This window comes from Lissotriton vulgaris, chromosome 3_1 (assembly GCF_964263255.1).
Source record: "Lissotriton vulgaris chromosome 3_1, aLisVul1.2, whole genome shotgun sequence".
NCBI lineage: Eukaryota > Metazoa > Chordata > Amphibia > Caudata > Salamandridae > Lissotriton > Lissotriton vulgaris.
In genome coordinates this window covers 516,050,208-516,068,445 of record NC_141689.1, presented here as the reverse complement: position 1 = coordinate 516,068,445, position 18,238 = coordinate 516,050,208, and the positions used below count along the sequence as shown (strand labels likewise).

General features: G+C 44.2%; 1 protein-coding gene across 2 annotated transcripts in view; it reads right to left on the bottom strand.

Annotated features, from left to right (window-relative positions):
- POC5 (POC5 centriolar protein) overlaps positions 1 to 18,238 on the bottom strand; it is a 328,992-nt gene that overhangs the window by 197,750 nt on the left and 113,004 nt on the right. For both annotated transcript variants that reach the window (XM_086960759.1, XM_086960761.1), the window contains exon 9: positions 15,310 to 15,472. In XM_086960759.1, coding sequence (XP_086816885.1) covers positions 15,310 to 15,472 — 163 coding nt within the window. The remainder of the gene's footprint in view (positions 1 to 15,309; positions 15,473 to 18,238) is intronic.

The following is an 18,238-nucleotide window of genomic DNA, read 5'->3' as shown; positions in this document are numbered from 1 at the left end:
CAGGTCAGTAGACCAGGAGACAGTATAGATACCTCAACTGTAGGAAAAGATTATTGTAAGGTGCTTTTTTGGAATGTGGCCGGGCTAAAACAAAAGATTACTAACCCAACCTGGGATGAGGCCATTACTGATGTGGGAATACTAGCCCTCCAAGAAACTTGGGCTACCACCCCAATACATCTTAATGGCTATAAAACATACTTTACCCCGGCGGTGGGGGGAACTTTTGGGAGACCCAAGGGGGGGTTGATTGTATACATATCCAATTTGCTAGTATACGATAATATTTCGTTCTCCCCTGGATCCAGTTATTATCAAAAAATTGTAATTTATACAAGGAAGGGTCCAAAGATGGTTCTTTTTAATTTTTACAACAATTGTTCAGATGGCATGATTAAGGATGTACTTGACACATTAACTATAGAAATGCAAAATGAACTTGATAAGAGCAAGAGGGCTGAAGTTATGCTTTTATGGGGAGGTGATTTTAATTGTACTCTCTGCAAAAAGGGCCAAAAGGGCATTTGTGGTTTAATGCTGGAACAAGATGTCAACTTAACCCATTTTGAACACACCCGATTAGGTGACTCATTAAATGAGATAATTTTTAACTTTAACTTTGGGTTTTCAAATGAGGTAGCACAACATACAATGCCATTTGTACCAACATTTGTTGGTCGGGGTGCCTCATCTATCATTGATTTTAATTTGTGTACGATAAGCTCTGCGAGCAGACTGATCAAAGCAAATATCATGGATTTACCATTGAGTGATCACCTGCCACAGGTACTAAAACTGGATAATCTATTTGCTGCAACTGATACTAGAGAGGATCCGGACCAAAGGGTCCAGGATGTGAGGTTGGGTGCTCAAAATGGTTACAACCTTAAATGGAGCAGACTGGTCCCGGATGACTTTCTGTATAAAATACTGAGTAAATGCATAAATAGTTTCTCGATCTGTTTAGATGAGTATGCTGAGCATTGTGATATAATAACCCATTTTAATGTTATCTCTAGTACTATTAAGGAAGCCTTGTGGGTTGAAAGGAAAAATTCCTTAAAGTCCAACAGGAAATGGTTCGATAGGAACTGCACTAGAGCCTTAACAAAACTTAGACTTGCAATCCACAAAAGACCACGGGATGCAATCCTAATTAGAAATGCTAGGAAGGTCTATAACTTTGCACTGAAGGATAGAAAGGCATTGATAAAAAGGGAGGCTTGGGACAATCTATGCGCTGCCTCAAAATCAAAGGACCCGGCTGCTTTTTGGAGGGTCATTAATACCCCCCTTTTATATGATCAAAAAGCACGCCTGGAAATTGCTATCTCAGAAAATGAGTGGGTGGCTCATTTTTCCTCCCTTTATAAGGCTGTGGAACTGATTCCAGATGTAGGCCAGGACGTGGGGTTGTTAAATGTAGACACCACTAGAACTCTGACTGTAACCCTCCCAGAAGTGATAGCTAGTCTGAAGGCGACTAAGGGGGGCAAGGCAGCAGGGCCAGACGGCATACCAGCTGACCTCTATAAAGCTAATATTGAATTATGGGGGCCTTTGCTGGTTCAGCTTTTTAATGCCGCCCTGGCAAATAGTCCAATCCCTACCTGGTTCACATCGGTAATAGTCCCCATTTTCAAAAAAGGTGACAGGCTAAGTTGTACTTGCTATAGGCCAATTTCTTTACTGGACTCTTCCATAAAAATTCTGGGGAGAGTGATTTTAGCAAAACTGCAGAGCTGGGCTGAGGATAATGGAGTACTAAGTGATTTTCAATTTGGGTTTCAAAAGGGTTTGGGGACCATTGAGCAAGGTTTGAATCTTTTCACCTTGCAACAGAAATACATAAAGGTTAAAAAACAACGTCTATACCTTACTTTCGTTGATTTAACATCAGCTTTCGATTGTGTGTCACACACCAAACTATGGTCTATTATGGCCGAATTGGGTATAGAAAATGCCATTATATGTTTTCTGAGAGAACTTTATTCTGGGGCCACTGCTAGTGTCAGATACGGGAATAATGGTAAATGCAGTAGACAATTTGGGATTGGTAGGGGTGTGCGCCAAGGGTGCGTTTTAGCCCCCTTTCTATTTTTGTTATACATAAATGGATTGGAGAAGCATCTCGTGCATGAGGGCAGAGACATGCCTATGGTGAGAGGTAGGCCTGTCCCTGCACTGATGTACGCTGATGATGCCGTTTTGATGGCTCGTACAACAATGGCTTTACAAACTCTGGTTACAGCCTTTAACACCTTTATGCTTGGCTTAGATTTGAAAATCAATTGCTCTAAAACTTTATCAATGTTCTGTGGGCCCAGAACTAGCAAACATTTGAAGCCAATCTTCATTAATACCGATCCCCTAGAAAGGACCCCTACTTTCCCGTATCTGGGCATATTGTTTCATGAAAGTGGCTCATGGACTACAGCGATTCATGCGAGATCCCTGCTATTTTCTAAGACTATTATGGCCCTAAAATGCTTTATGAAAAAATTAGGTAAAAAACCCATAAAGGAGATTTTAACTGTGTATAATGCGACCTGTATATCTGTAGCCACCTATGGTGCCGGATTATGGGGGTACTCAAATGTTAATGCGCTTCAAATCATGGAAAACAAGTTTTTATGTCACATTCTGTCCGTACCCCAAAGCACCGCAACAATGATATGCCACGCTGAACTGGGTATACCCTATATTACAGACACTATTAAAATTCAGCCAATCCTTCTTTGGCATAGGGTTTGGACAAATGATGAATGTGTTGTTAACCGGGCTATTTTAAAGGATATCATGGTACTGGACAATATCAGTGACTTTAAATGGATAGGCTATGTCAAAAACTTTCTTGGAAAAATAAACTGCCTCCAATACTTTGAGGACCCGCAATCCATGGAATATATATCTAGACGGGATCTGAAAAACCTATGTACGGTGTACCTCAAGGAAATGAGACATATAGAAGAGGAGAGAAAAAAGACTGTTTCCGCCCACCAGGACATTCTATGTGGAGAGAGATTGCAGCCATATCTTTCATTGTATATGTCCAACCATGAACGCTACCTCTTGACCCGTTTTAGACTGAATATTGTTTTTAGGACATTATCATTCCCGTCGATGAATTGTTGGTCGAAGGATCTATGTCCCTGTCCATGTGATGGAGTATCCCATCAATCCGATATACACATTTTATTTTTTTGTAAATTTTATACCTTTCCTCGGAAAAATCTGATTATCCCTATCCTCAAGGATCTAAATGTATATAGATGTCGCCTAGCGTTTACAGAGTGCCAGAAAATGGAAACTGTTTTTATGGTTGCCTCAATTGCAGAATTTTTAAAATTGGTTTTTAAGTGCCGTAAATCAATTCGATTTGATTGATTGTTTTTACCGTATATATGAATTTAACTTTGATGATTCTCCTTTTTCTTGTGTTTTTAAAAATAAGCATACCTCACCTCTTGTAATTTGTAATTTGCACTTGTCATGCTACTTTCATGGTTATCTTGCTTTTTAACCGAATAAAGTATTTTTGAATCTTGAATCTTGATTGATTGGGGTGAAACTGTAGTATTGTGGCCTGAATTTTGTGAATCCTGGCTACTTTGGGAGTGGTTAGATCTTTGATAGTATTGAGGGGAGATCCTAGGTAAGACTGCACCTGTGCTGGACACAGGTGAGATTTCTGTACATTTATTGCCAAACCCAACTGATGAAGCAGATGTACTGTTATCAGAGTGTGAAGTATACAGGTTTGGTAAGTGCTTGCTTTGATAAGCCAGTCATCCAAGTAAGGAAAGACATGTATACATTGTCTTTTGAGATGTGCGGCTACTACAGCTAAACATTTGGTGAACACTCTGGGGGGATGTGGTAAAGCCAAAGGGAAGTACCTTGAACTACTAATGTGTGCCTGCTATCACAAATCCGAGGTATTTGCGATGAGCGTAATGAATTGGAATATGAAAGTAGGCGTCCTTTAGATTTGCATAGACATAGTCGCCCTGCTGCAACAGGGGAAGTACTTGTTGAAGAGTGACCATGTGAAAATGCTCTGACAATATGTATTTCTTTAACTCTCTGAGTTCTATAATAGGTCTCAAAGATCCGTCATTTTTGGGAATGAGAAATTAGAGGGAATAAACCCCTGACCCGTGGTATTGGAGTGGGACTGGATCTATGGCCACATTGAGTAATAGCGAGTGCAATTCTTTTTGAAGGAAGTATTGGTGGTCTGGAGACATTTTATGTGGTCAAGGACAATTATTTGGAGGAGTGTTGGTAAGCTCCAGGCAATAGCCATGATGGATAATTCCAAGCACCCATGTGTCGGTTGTTCTTGATTTCCAAATGAGGAGAACGTTTTGTAGTTTTCCACCGACAGGTGTGAAATAGTCGGCGGGAAGTGTTGGGAAGTCACTGCTTGCTTGAGGAAGGGGAAGTGCGATAAGTGGTGTTTTTACCTCTGTCTCTGGCACTATTTCCCCCATAACCCTCCTCTGAAAAACCCTTATGTAAAGGAGGTTTAGGAATTGCATTTATATGAGTAATTGTTCTGCTTTGTGCCTATAGACTTAGACCCTCCTCTATAAAAAGAGCTCTGAAAGAAACCTCTATTTGAGGGAGATTGAAGCGCTCCCATCAATTTTGCCACATCTGTATCCTTCATTTTTTTCAGCACCAAATCGACTTCAGGACCAAAAAGGGGCTTTTTGTTAAAAGCTATGTTCAGCATGGATTACTGGACTTCAGGCTTAAATCCTGAAATCCGTAGCCAAGAATGAAGTCTCAGTAAGATGCTGGTATTCACTTCTCTAGCTGCGGTGTTGGCTTCAGCTAGAGGGCATCTGATAGTCCAAGAAGGGAAATTAATTTCCAAGAAGGGAAATTAATTTCCTGCTTCTAAGACCTGAGCTTTTGCCCTATGTTCATCTGGGGGAAACTGCAATAATTGCCCCATTCCGTCACAGTGGGCTCTATCATACCTTGCCAGCAGGCCCTGCGTATTAGCAATACACCCTTGATTATCTGCTTGCGCCACTACACGCTTGCCCAAAGCATCAATCAGCTTCTATTCTTTATCTGGGGGAGGGGCATCCCCAGATGCTTGAGAATTAGCTCTCTTTCATGCATTTGACCCACTAAAGCAGGGGTCTCCAAACCAGTCCTGGAGGGCCGGATCCATGCCAGATTTTTTGGATATCCCAATTGAGATACATGTAGTAATTTAAAAAATCTGGAATGGATCCGGCCCTCCAGGACCGGTTTGGAGACCCCTGCACTAAAGAGTCAAGTAGTAACTGACCCCTAATAACAATGGGATCTGTGGGTTAAAATGTAGATTTTGTTCTACTCTAGAAGTAAGAATTCTAGCAAGGACAAGGTCTTTAAAAATATCATCCGTGTGCCCTAACATACCCTTGAGCATAGGGAGTGTTTGATTAGATTGATGTCATCCTAATGTGTCTAAGAGAACATCTTCCTCTAAAGCCTCTTTACGTAGCTCCACCCCATGGTATGCTGCAGCCCTGCCAATAAGCAGTTGGTATGAAAGGTTGGCATCAGGTGGAGATGGCCTGGCAGGATAAAGATTTGGGTCTGTATCCTGTGGAGGATCAGTGGTGTACTCTGTCCAAGGATCTGGAAGTTGTGGTTTGTCCTCGTCAGACCCACCGGTGTCAAGTTGAGATGGAGGAGACTGATTGGGTGTAATGTTTAATGGATCATGCTGTGGAGAAGAGGAAGGAGGAGGAGGAGGAGGAGGAGGAGGAGGAGGAGGAGATGGAATCGTGTGAAAAGGACTAGTGCATACACTTTTCTTTTTCAAAGGAATTATATGTGGCTCATCATCATCAGGAAGCTTGTGCTTGGATGGTGGTTTAGCATGAATGTGTGTTTTGGATCCAATCTAATAGGTACAGTGTCTTTATTGGGATCCGGTGAAACTGCAGGCAAGTCTTAGCTTTTCGGAGTCGAGGCGGAAAGTCCTTTTGATGCCGAAGGTTTGAACTCCGAGGGATTCTTGGGTTTGGCCGTTGAGTGTTTCAGATCCGAAGATTTTGGTTTAGAACCGATTTTGGATTTGGAGCCCGAAGGTTTCTGCTCGGAGGTAGGCTTTGTGCGACTCGGTCCCGAGCCTGAAGGCGAAGCGTGAGAAACCTCTTCTCGTTGCGGACCTTGGCCTGGAGGCAGAAGTGGTGCTGAAGCCTTAGATTTTTTTAGGGACGGTGGGAGGGGGGGAATGACGGGGGTAGAAGGGGTCTTCGGTACTCACGTCCCCTTCTCCCTGCAGCAGCTCCTCGTCTTCTAGGGCGATCTGCAATTCTGAACCGGAGTCGGATGCCGCCAAAGACAGTTCTTCTTCTGCCGCTGATACCCCTTCTTGTTCGTAGTCGTAGCCGAACAGATCTGGTACGACATTCAACCGCAGCATCTCCAGACGTCGAGCCCGACTATCACTGCGAGTTTTCTTTGATCTGAAAGATCGGCACGCGTCACAGTCTTGCTTCTTGCGCTCAGGGGAGAAGCACAAATTACACACCTGATGAGTGTGCGCTAATATTTCTTGCGGCACAATGAACAGAATTTAAATGGGGTCCGTTCCATCGACAAGGAGCCTAACAATGAAGTCGATGCACATGTGCACTATCACCGAAAGGAGGAGTCACCTACCTCATGACTGAAAGACTTCTTCGAACAAAAACAACTCGCAAACATACGGACCCAATACTAGATGTGATATACAGCTCACATGCCTCGAGCATAGGTTTTCTTTTGGACGACTCTCGCTACTGTCAATCATGAGTGCTAGGTCAATGGCTGTTCAGACTGACAGGTAGGGGAGTTAAAAAAGAAAGATTTCCTAACGAAGCTTAAATAACTGCAGCAGTACAGATGCTTATGCTGTTCTATAATGCAAATGGTTTCAGATGACTGTATTGTACTATAAATGTCCCAAACCTATTGGACATTACAACAGTGTAAACATTTGCAGTTAAATAAATGTGTAAATGTACCCACTGTAGCTTCATTTTTTACACTAAGGACAAAATAAATATGGATAAATACAGACTGAAATGTCAAAAAATAAATACCATAAAACTGGGAGCCCTCGTTATGACTTACAATGCAAGCCCTGTGTTTAATTTTTATACAATTTCTTTAAGAAATAGAAAACTAACCATGTGTCTAAGATTTCTTATTCTATTTGTAATTATTAATAAAATCCTTATTTTTATATAAATAACTTATAAATAGTGAGAGGTAGACATGTTAAATATCGGGCACTAAATGTGAGGAACTGTAAACGGTAGGCCCATAAGATTTAATAAGATGCAAATACGACTTAGCTCTACCATTGCCTAAAATTTGAAGTATCAAATCAAACCAATAAAAATGCCACATAACATCGTAAACAAAGAATTGAGGAGAACAATCAAGATAGTCTGAACAATATAAAGAGACTGTGGTCCACCATCTTAAATAGATCTAGATGACCAGTTGGGAGAGGTGGAGGCTTTTCCTAAAAGTTGTTTAGCTGATTAGGCAGTCAGGAGGAGATTGATAATACAGATGTCCCAACGTTGATTATTATTAGGGGCCTCGGGGATTGTAAGTGTGCTACTAAGGCTTAAAGCACATACAAGAGTAGAAATAGCAGTAGAGGTAAGAGGCAAACTTGCCTGTTGCCTCTGAAAAGACTGGAAGGGACTAGAAGCAGCAAAGGTGGTCTGAACCTTGTGGTAGACTTGGCTATATAGTAGTCCAGTAAAAGATCCTACCTTCAGAAACGGAGGATGGAGAACCTAAACGTGAAGTCCATGAAGCCAAAAGCTTTATGTCTAGGTGTAGGCTTGTATTCACTATATGCAGTTTGAGTGAGGTAGAGCAGGTTCAGATAAAACCAAACTCATTGCCAGTAATCACAGAGAGCAGTATTCTAAAGTATTTATGCAAACATTTTCACCAATACCTTAATATACCTATAGATTAGTGATATCAGATTAAACAGGATTGTTAGAAGCGTTCAATAGGTTTGAGAATCAAAGTAATAAGGGGTTATGGTAAGAGGAAGTTTTTTTGCTACAGCTGCTATACACTGGGGAGATGGGTAAGATAGGGACATTAATTAGGACTTCGCTGTCCTGTCTAACAATGTGCCTAACCCTCGGGGGCACCGTCACTTACTTCAAGTGCACCATCCTGGCTGTTGCACCTACCCTGACCTCCACACTCTGCATCTTGTAAAAGACCGGTCTTAAAACGCTGAACCGGTGCAGTGACTATGCTCCCTGCGAGTTAGAGGTCACGTGGAAGGGTCTCAACTTTTGTACCGCAATCTGACTCATTATGTATAAAGAGGGCGCCGAATGTTGGTGCGGTCAGCCTAATTATGTAGAGAGGGAGACACATGGTCCAGTATGTACCAAATGGTCTTGCAGATTTGGACCGCTCCTGTGAGCAAACAGTTTTTTTCAAAATTTAGTCATCAGAGTTAATAAAGCACCAGTTTTTAATAATGATCCTCTTGATTTTAGAGGAATTCTTCCCTATTCAAATTCCTAGCTCTCTTATGGCTCCTTGAAATGATGGAATCCAGGTAGCTCCTGGTTTTCAATTTATTTGATAGTTCCTCCGATTGTTCCTTAAAATACTTGGTATGACTGCAATTCCTGCTGAGTCGTAAAAATTAACCATAAGGTACGTTTTTAAGTAGTGTATGGGGATGAAACCTGCTGAATGCCAAGATGCTATTCTTGTCAGTAAAGTTTTTGCAGGTATTAGACACTTAATAAGGTATTTCATCGGCTTACTCCAACACTATCTTGCATGAGTGTTTAATTCATAAATATCATGGTAGATGTACTGAATAGCAGCGCCTCAAGGGGCTACATTATGACATAATATTTTCATGCATATTGCCTTGGTCTTCCACAATGTCATTTTATAACCCATGATACTGTAGCGGGCACAATTGGTGACATGGCAACCGGTTTCCAGGACAAACCAGAAACTACAACTGTTACCCTTCTTCCATGTCATTTTCCCTGTTCTTCTATCTATATTGACAGGTAGCGGGCCAGTGAACCCAAGAAGTGTGCAAGTCTATATCAAGCATGAATGAAGGCATTCACCTCACACAGCATACTGCATTTATACATCGCAAATAATGGCTGCATACACACTGAGTGTTCAATACAGGCCCAGCACTTCTGATAGTAGGGATTTGCTATATAAAAGTGCTAAGAAAAGCCACAAGACCGGATCTGGGCTTAGGTGGCTGAAAAATGTACACAGCTCTTGTTTGAAATGAAGACCATTAACATCCATCTCTCGTGTTTTCAACCTTATCAAAGTATTCATAGACCAAATAAACTATACATGTAAACCTAAGGTAATTGTACACATGGAACTCCGATCCCAAAGGCAATTCCATTTAGAAGTGTATCTCTCTCATGAGGTTAAGCTCAATCAGACATGCTAGGTATCCTGGGTGAGGACTTGATGATGAAGCAGGACACTAATACATTTTATTCAGTTTACGAATAAACCACAAAAACATAAAAAGCATTATTGACATCTAATTAATTGATATTGAATACCATTAATGAAGGAAACAATTTTCTATTTGCACACTTACACAATAAAATATCACCATTATTCATACTCAATTTAAAACCCTTTAAGTGCGTGACCCTAGAGTCAGTTAGCAGAATGCCTCATGGCATTGTGTGGGTTTAGTTTTGAGGTCAGTCATACCAATAAGAGTCATTCCTCCTCCGAAGACTTTTCCAAACCCCTTTCCCCCTCCACTACTAAAAAAAGCAAGGGACTAGGGCTTGTGAGTTGAGTTTACACTCCCGGATTGTTGTTGCTTCCTGCTGTTCAGGTCTGAAAAGTTATTGTTCACTCCCAGGAGGTACTCCACTAGGAGATTCATCTGGTGGTGGATCACCCAATGTAAATTCGCTGCATCCGTGTTGACAGTAGAGGTGGTCATGTTGTTTGTATGCACCAGGACTACTTTGTGAATGCCTTGGAGAAATGCCTTGAGGGCTAGGTGTATGGCTAAAAGTTACAGATGGTTGCTGTGGAGACCACATTGATGACGTGACAGGGCAGGATCTGTGACGTCATCTAGATGCACACCCTTCCAGAAAGTGATGCACTCATGGTGAACATAACATGAGAAACAGCAATGACCTGCCAAGACACAGGTCATTGCTGTTCTATTTCTCCAGGAAGCATTGGATACTGGCCTCTGTAAACACTAGATCTTCCCAGTGACCATTAATTTGTGACCACTGTAAAGATGAGCACTCTTTGAACAAACAAATATAGAGCCTTGCCTCCGAGACTATGGCTATACATGAGGCAATCATGCCTAGGATACGCATCACTGGTCAAGGCTAGAATGTCTGAAAAAGAGGCAAAAGCTGCTGAAATACTGTTGTTAGCTTGAGTCGGCTTTGGGCGTGGCTCCATTGGTACCACCCTAGGACTTAGTGGTGTTGACCAGAAACCTCAAACTGTGAAGTAGTGAAATGGCAGCTTGGGTGCTGTGGTCTTGAACTTTTGATCAGCAAGTCATCCAAGTAGGGGGAATTTGATGAAAACCCTGGTCTAGTGTGGCCATGAAGTCGCAATGCTGTAGAATAAGGATGACATCCTGCAAGGTGATCATGTGGAAATGTTACTAGAAAATGTATCTGTTGAGAGGCCCGAGATCAATGATTGGCCTGAGTGAGCAGTCTTTTTTGGGAAGGAGGACATAGTGGGAGTAGACTCCTTTGCCCAGGTGTTGAGGGGGCACCTGATCTATGGCCCTCTGAAAATGAGCACCTGGAACTCTTCTTGTAGAAGGGTGAGGTGGTCTGAGTGGAGGGTGTGTTTGCGGTGTGGGATGATTGGGGGTTTGAAGAAGAGTTTGAGGCAGTAGTCGGGCTTGATCATCACTAGAACCCACCAGTCTGTGCTGAGGTCTTCCCAGCTGGACAAAAAGTCCTTGGAGCCCTCCCACCACAGGTGTAGCACTACACTCTAGTGTGATCGGGGGTATGTGGGGCAAGTCAATGTTTGGAGATAGCTGCTCCCCTGGAAGGCGTACCTTTGCATCGACCCTTGGAGTCATTACCCATGAAAGTGCCCTGTCTGCATCTCCTATCCCCCTGTTGGTGATAGGACTGCAGCTGTAATTAGTATGACTGGATCGACTTAGGAGAGGGGGCTTAGGGGAGGTGGCTTAGGGTCTGCCTCTTGTCTGCTGCCTCTGAAAGGAGCACTTGGTCGGTGGTACTTGTAGGGCACCCATGGCTTTTGCGATGCCTGTGTCCTTTATCTTTTCTAATATACCATCAACCTGCGCCCCAAAGAGGTGCTCTCCATCAAAGTACAAGTTGAACAGATATGTTTTTTGACCTCTGGCTTAAAGCCAGGAATATGAAGCCGGGAGTGTCGGTGGCGGATCACAGAGGTGTTTACCCCTCTGGAAGCTGTATCATCGTAGTTCAAAGCACATGTTACACATGGCTTTCTTCTCCTCAACAGTCACTTCACCCCTCTTGTGATATTGGTCAAGGAGATGTTGAAGCAAGGCCCCCATTTCTTCCCATTGGGCCATGTCTTGACACAAAAGGAGGCCCGCAGAATTGGCAATGCATCAGTGAGAGGCGGCAGCAGCAACTGCCACTTTTTGCCAATTTCATCAATGCACTTTCTTTCTTTATCAGAAGGAGGAAAGTCACCTGTGGCTTGACCTGCTGCTCTCTTTCAGCAGTGGAAACCACCAAGGAATCGGAGGAAACGTGTTCTATGATCTAGGGAGGATTAGATGATACAGGTTTGAAGTTTCTTAATCCTGGGTGTTCCCACCTGGAGGTTCACAGGCTCACCTACTATTTTCTGAGACAACTTCACTATACCCTTCAATTCAGGGAGACACTTGATGGAACACGACTCCACCAGGAAAACATCTGCCTCCACGGTGATATACACATCTACTTTTCTGTAGGCAGCTGCACTTTGAAGGACACTGGTATGCTGTGGCATTTTCCAGTGGGGAAACCCTAACAGATGTACTGTTGGTCAGGGTTTCCTGGGAGCTCCACGTCATAGTTGTATGAAATTGGGTTATTAGTAATGCAGGATGTGAGTGAGGCCTGTGCAATTTATAGGTCCACAACTGCCTTCTTAATGGGAAACAAGTATCGCATGAAAGCACTTAAATCTTTCAGATGGCAGAGAAGCAGAGCAGTTCCAGGACTGCTATGGTGAGATGGTGTGGGCTAATAATAATCCACTGGCAAACTACACTGAAATCATTGTCCAGTCAGTGCTTTTTCTTTGAAAAAGGAAAAGTACATTCATTACACACACTAAATACTATGCATTAACCCCTTCGATGCTGATGACGAGCTCAGCTCATCATCAGCCACGGGTGACTTGTGCGGATGACGAGCTGAGCTCGTCATGTAACGCGGTTATTTTAAAACAGCCGCACTGCGCAAAAATAACCGCAGCAGCGATGCGGTTAATATACAAATACATACATAATTTAGATGAGAATACCTTTGGTGACATTTTGAAATCTCATTTGACCCCATATGGGTCATGACCCCCAAAATCACTATATCCCCTTCCCTCCCCCCATACCAGATGCAACAACACATATAAAAGGGGATTGGTCATTTTACATAAAGCAGGCCTACTGGCTTTGCCAAGGATCAGCAGATCAAAATATAAGGCAAGCCTATTGGCGTTGACAAGGGCCCACCATGTTAAAATATAAGGCGATCATCACATATTTGGATGCACTATTAAAATCAATGGATGCAGTAATCTGTTTTAAAAGCACTCAATCAGCATTGCATTGCATATCAACCAAAATTATTAATAAAGTATTTGTATTATAAAAACAAATGTGCTTTCTTTTACCACTTCAGATCACATAATGCATTCATAGAACCAACCACTAGAGTTCCTGTAGTCGAGCTGAAGAGCATCAAGCCCCAACTCTGGGAGATTTCAAAATGCAAAGTCTCCTCTGGTCATGCATCTTATGACCTGTGTGACATAGGGTTAGCGTTTCCTGAATCACTCTTGGGGGGGGGGGGTGCGGGGGGGAGCAGCACGCCCTGCAGCCCCAGACCACTATGACTAAATATTGGAGATAACCCTGCCACTTGGTGGTGCCCGACAAAGCCACTTCGTACTCTCATTGATAAGAGCCGTAAATATATTAACACTAGATGTGTACGTAGACCGTAGCCTGAAAGTCCTCTGCTGGAGAATAGGGATTATGCTGAGGAGGAGGAGGAGGAGGAAGAACAGGGCGTGGTGGAGGAAGGCTAACAACCTTGCTTTTTGTCTGCAGGCTTCAGCTCAAGAGAAGTGTACGGTTGTGGAGTACCCTCGAAGGAAAGCCTCTGCTTTTTAAGAGAATTCTTTCTGGGGGCAGAGATCTTACCAGTGCAGAGATGAATGATGATGCATTGGCATCTGCCACTGAGCTCTTGTTTGAGCATGTAGAGAATTGGCCTCTCCTCTGCATAGGCCGCGGATAGTCTAGAAGCGGATGATCATTTCTGTGCAAACTGTGCCTTCGGTTTCGAAGTCTCAGCAGAGGTGTGCTCTTGGACTTGAAGGCTGATGGGGGTTGAGGCTTTGGCTGGATCTCATATCTGCTCCACACCTTGCCTTGGTGCATACCGGAACCAGAGGGCAGTGGAGGGTTGTGCACGTGATTCAATGCCCAAGCCCCTGGGGCGGAGCTTGGCCTCGATGTGCGACTGCTTATATGATTTAGAGCTTTAAGTTGAAGGGTGGTGTCAACTGTACTTTGCGTGCCTCGGAGTGGACTGGGTGTGAGGTCTGGGGGTCGACTAAGGTAGACAGGACATCTTCCTGTTGCTCTTCTTCCTCTGGGTCTACTTCCTATTCTGGCTCTGAATAGTTCAATCTGATGATTTCTGGGCGAGTTGATGGGCCACTACATCGGATGGCTCACTGTATTACTCTTCTTTGGCATCAAGCGGGTCTGCTTCGCAGAAGAGGTCAGATGGTCTGGACAATGAACATGAAATTTTATTTTAGGCTCAGTGCCTGTCTATCCGCTGCCTAAGGGTCTTCTGCCTCCTGAAGGCCGAGCAGGAGTTATAGCGGGTGTAGCCATATTCAGGGTAGAGGCACAGATCACAGAAAGCGTGGTAAGACCAAGGATGCTTTGTTTGGCACAGAGGGAATCTCTTGAAAGGTGCCCATTCCATCACCCTCTGCTTCATGCTTTGGCATCAATAAGGAACGAGTGGAGCCCCTAAATGTCGAGGTTGCCGTGAGGGCCAGGACGCCCAGTATTCGGCGGAGAGATCTATAGCGGTTTTAGTGAATGAGTTGAAAATGGAACAAATGTAGAGAAGAACTCTTCTTGGTGACAAGAAGGAAGATTTGGATACAGGAACCACGACAGTCTGTGTCAAACACGTCGAGACGGGGAGCAATCTTGATATGTGCCTGTACCGGATGGTGAGAAAAAACATCTAACAATGGAAGTGGAGCCCATACGCGTTAAAAGACAGAGGAGTCACCAATGCCTGGTAACTCCAAAGACTTCCTAAAAACACAACAACAAATTGCAACAGTCCAACCCCAGCACTAGATGGCAAAATTATACAGAGAATGTGTATCTACAGCTACATGTGCTAAGAACAGCAGTTTATACGGGAGTGGTTATTAATGAAAGAGAAGCAGCTTAAACAAAGATGGGTAACTGAGCAGGAGGCCCCTCTAAGCTTAATAAGATCATATTTAGACAAGTTGTTTCCAGTCAAATTTGACATATGCTGCATCTAGCGTGATTAACCAAGGGCCTGCAAAAGCATAAAATAAAAGTTTCCTAGTGTCCTCCCTAGAACCTGCGGGAACCTAAATACCAGGGACATCTAGTAAGCGGTTCTACCTCAAAGGGGTGGCAGGAGTCCGTTACTTCTCACATCTCCCAGCCACAGAGGGCAATGTGGGTTATAATGCAAAGACATCTGGAAGCATGTAAACTGGACCTCTGTGCTCAAACCACACTAGCTATGTAGAGCAAAGATGTGAGAAACCACATTTAGAGAGCTTTTTAATTTTAGTTTATAGACAAAGCAAGGTTTACTATAGGATAAGTGAAGCACTTTCACACAATTCTAGTCTAGTTATTACATTTGGTGATAGATATAAACATATCACAAGCAGTGTTTACTGTAATTGACAATAGCAACATGCTAAGTTGAATGCAACTTTACAGTATGCATTTTACATACGAACCATTATCCAGTCTATTTTCTCTGCCGTGAAACATGGTCATTGCTTCCATATTCAAGGCGCATACACCACGCATGAAAGCTTTCTTCATTGAGCCTTCAAAATGTTCTCGGTCTCCATGCAGGCGCTGAATCTCCGCTCTTGCTTCCTCAACAGTTTCATTACACTAAAAACCAAATAAGTATATAAACTTACAGATAGCTTTAAGAACCACACTGAAAAACAACTATCAAGCAGAAAGTCCGCCAGTTCATCTGCGGCACAGAGCAAGGTGGTTGCATGTACACATATGCTAAATTACCTCTTCTACAATACATAGAATCTATTTGAGGTTGGAGGAGAAAAATAACCTGCACAGCTTCCCCATGCACTTGTGTCTAAGTAAACTCAGATCATTTAAACAAACAAATGCACAGTTAAATGAAACCGTAATAGTTATTAATACACTTCCGTAGTGAAGGTTAACGTCTCAGTATATGGAGATTTTCATTGGAACTCTGGTGTGTTTCTCACACAAACCACAAGAATCTTTACTCTTAACCTTAGGGGGAGATTATAAAGCAACAGAAGCCTATTCTTCATGAGTCCCTGCAATAGCAACAACAGGCACTGCAATTGATCTGAAATTGGGCCACAAACAGGGACCTCTGGCAAAATCATCATTGCCAATTAATCAGAGGCTTGTAAAGCGCAGCTACTCACCCATGAGTGTCTCAATGGGCTGGGGGTTGGGGGCTGCTGGTCGGACCGGGTGGAGGATCATTTGAAAAGCCAGGTCTTGAGGTTCTTCCTGCGTTGGGTCAGTGATGCTGAGTGAGGTGCAGGGAGTTTCACGTCTTGGCGGCGTGGTATGAAAACTATCTTCCTCCAGCTCTGGTTGTGTGGACCATGGGAATGGAGGCAAGGGTGAGTTGGGAGGATCGGATTTGTCTGGTGGGTACGTGGAATGGGAGGCTGTGGTTCAGGTAGACTGGTCCTCTCTTGTGTAGGGCTTTGTAGGCGTGAGGTAGGAGCTTGTTGTCTGGGAGCCAGTGGAGTTGTCAGAAGTGTTACGTGATGTGGCTGCAGCGGGGGATGTCAAAGACCAGTCTGGCGGCGGCCTTTTGGACGTACTATAGTTTATTGAGCTGTTTCTGGGTGATGTCAGCATAGAGTGCATTGCCGTAGTCGAGTCTGCTGGTGATGAGTGCTTGGGTGACTGTCCTTTTGGAATCTGTAGGGATCCATCTGTAAGTCTTTTGGAGCTGGCAGAGTGTGTGGAGGCAGGCTGAGGAAACCGTGTTGATTTGGCGGTCCATCATGAGCGAAGAGTTCAGTATGATGCTATGGTTGTGTGCGTGGCTCATCGGGGTGGAGGGGGGTGGGGAAGGCACCCAGAGTGGCTTGCCACCAGGAGACGCCCCAGGCTGATACAGAGGGTCCCAGGATGAGGACTTCGGTCTTGTCCGAGTTGAGCTTGAGGCAGCTGTCTTTCATCCAGGTCACAACGGCTTTCTTTCCACTATGGAAGCTAGTTCTGGCGTTTGAGGGTTCATTGGGGAGGGAAAGGATCAGCTGGGTGTCATCGGTGTAGGAGAATTTGTGTCCGTGGCTTCTGATGATGGCTGCGAGGGGGGCCATCTAGACGTTGAAGAGGGTGGGGCTCTGGCAGGAGCCCTGGGGGACTCCAAAGCTGATAGCCGTGGTTTATTAGAGGAATGGTGGTAGTCTGACTCGCTGGGTCCAGCTGGAGAAGAATGAGTGGATCCAGTCCAGAGCCCAGTCGCGGATGACGGCGTCATGGAGTCTGGCGATTAGGGTGCGGCGGGAGGCAGTGTTGAAGGCAGCCAAGAGGTCTAGTAGGATGAGGGCTGCTGTCATCTGTGGCGGTGAGGAGTGCAGTCTCTGGGCTGTGGTTGCTTCAGAAGTCAGATTGGGAGGTGCCCAGGACGTGCTTCACTTCGATGAACTCAGACAGTTGGGCACTGATGGCCTCTATGACCTTTGCTGGGAAGGGGAGGAGGAAGAACAGTCTGAAGTTCTTGAGGTTTGCCGGGTTGGAGGATGGCTTCTTCAGCAGGGGGTTGATCTCAGCGTTCTTCCAGTCATCCGGGAAGGTGGGAGTTTTGATGGAGCAGTTGAGGGTGCGGCAGAGCTGGGGGGGCGATGGCAGCGTCTGCTCTGTGGAAGAGGTAGTCCGTGCATGGGTTTGTCTGGCCCCTGAGTATATGCTCTTCGTGGTCTTCAGCATGTTCTCTGTAGTGAGAGGAGCAGAGCACGGTCTGTTGAGCAGCGGCTTGTTTGTCTGCGATGGTGGTGGGTGTGGCAGCTGGGTCTAGAGTCTCGAAGCTCTCATAGATCTTCCTGATCTTGTGGCAGAGAAAGGTGCCAAGTTTGTTGCAGAGGTCTTGGGAGGGGGGTAACGTCTGCGGTCTCGTTGTTGGGCCTGGTGAACTCCTTGATGATGATGAGTTTGTGTGCCTTGATTCAGTCTTGGATGGCCACCTCTTCAATCTTCCTCATGTTCCGCTGGTGACATCATGCAAAACAATTTCCACTATTAAGCTATCCTACTGCTGCAATGACTGCCTCAACACCTATGAGCTTAATGAAAGGCCTTTCCTAGCCTTACCACCCAGTCATACATTACTGGGTTTTATTGATAAAAGTTTAATACCTCAAAGGAATAAAGGCCTCATATCATCTTGCCTGTATGGATGGCCCAGACCAACGAGGTAGTATCCAAGTCTAAAACGAACTCAGAAAGCAACAGTAGGGTTGGAGAACATACTTCAGTAAAAATTCAGAGATGATGCAGGAGCCACTGCTGTTTCAAGCACCACTGAAAGGCCCTCGTACTTTATCTGGTGTGTGACACCACAAGAATGCACAAAACAATCAGGCTCAGAAGGTGGAGGACTTGCAGAACCAAAATCAAACTTTGGAATCCTGT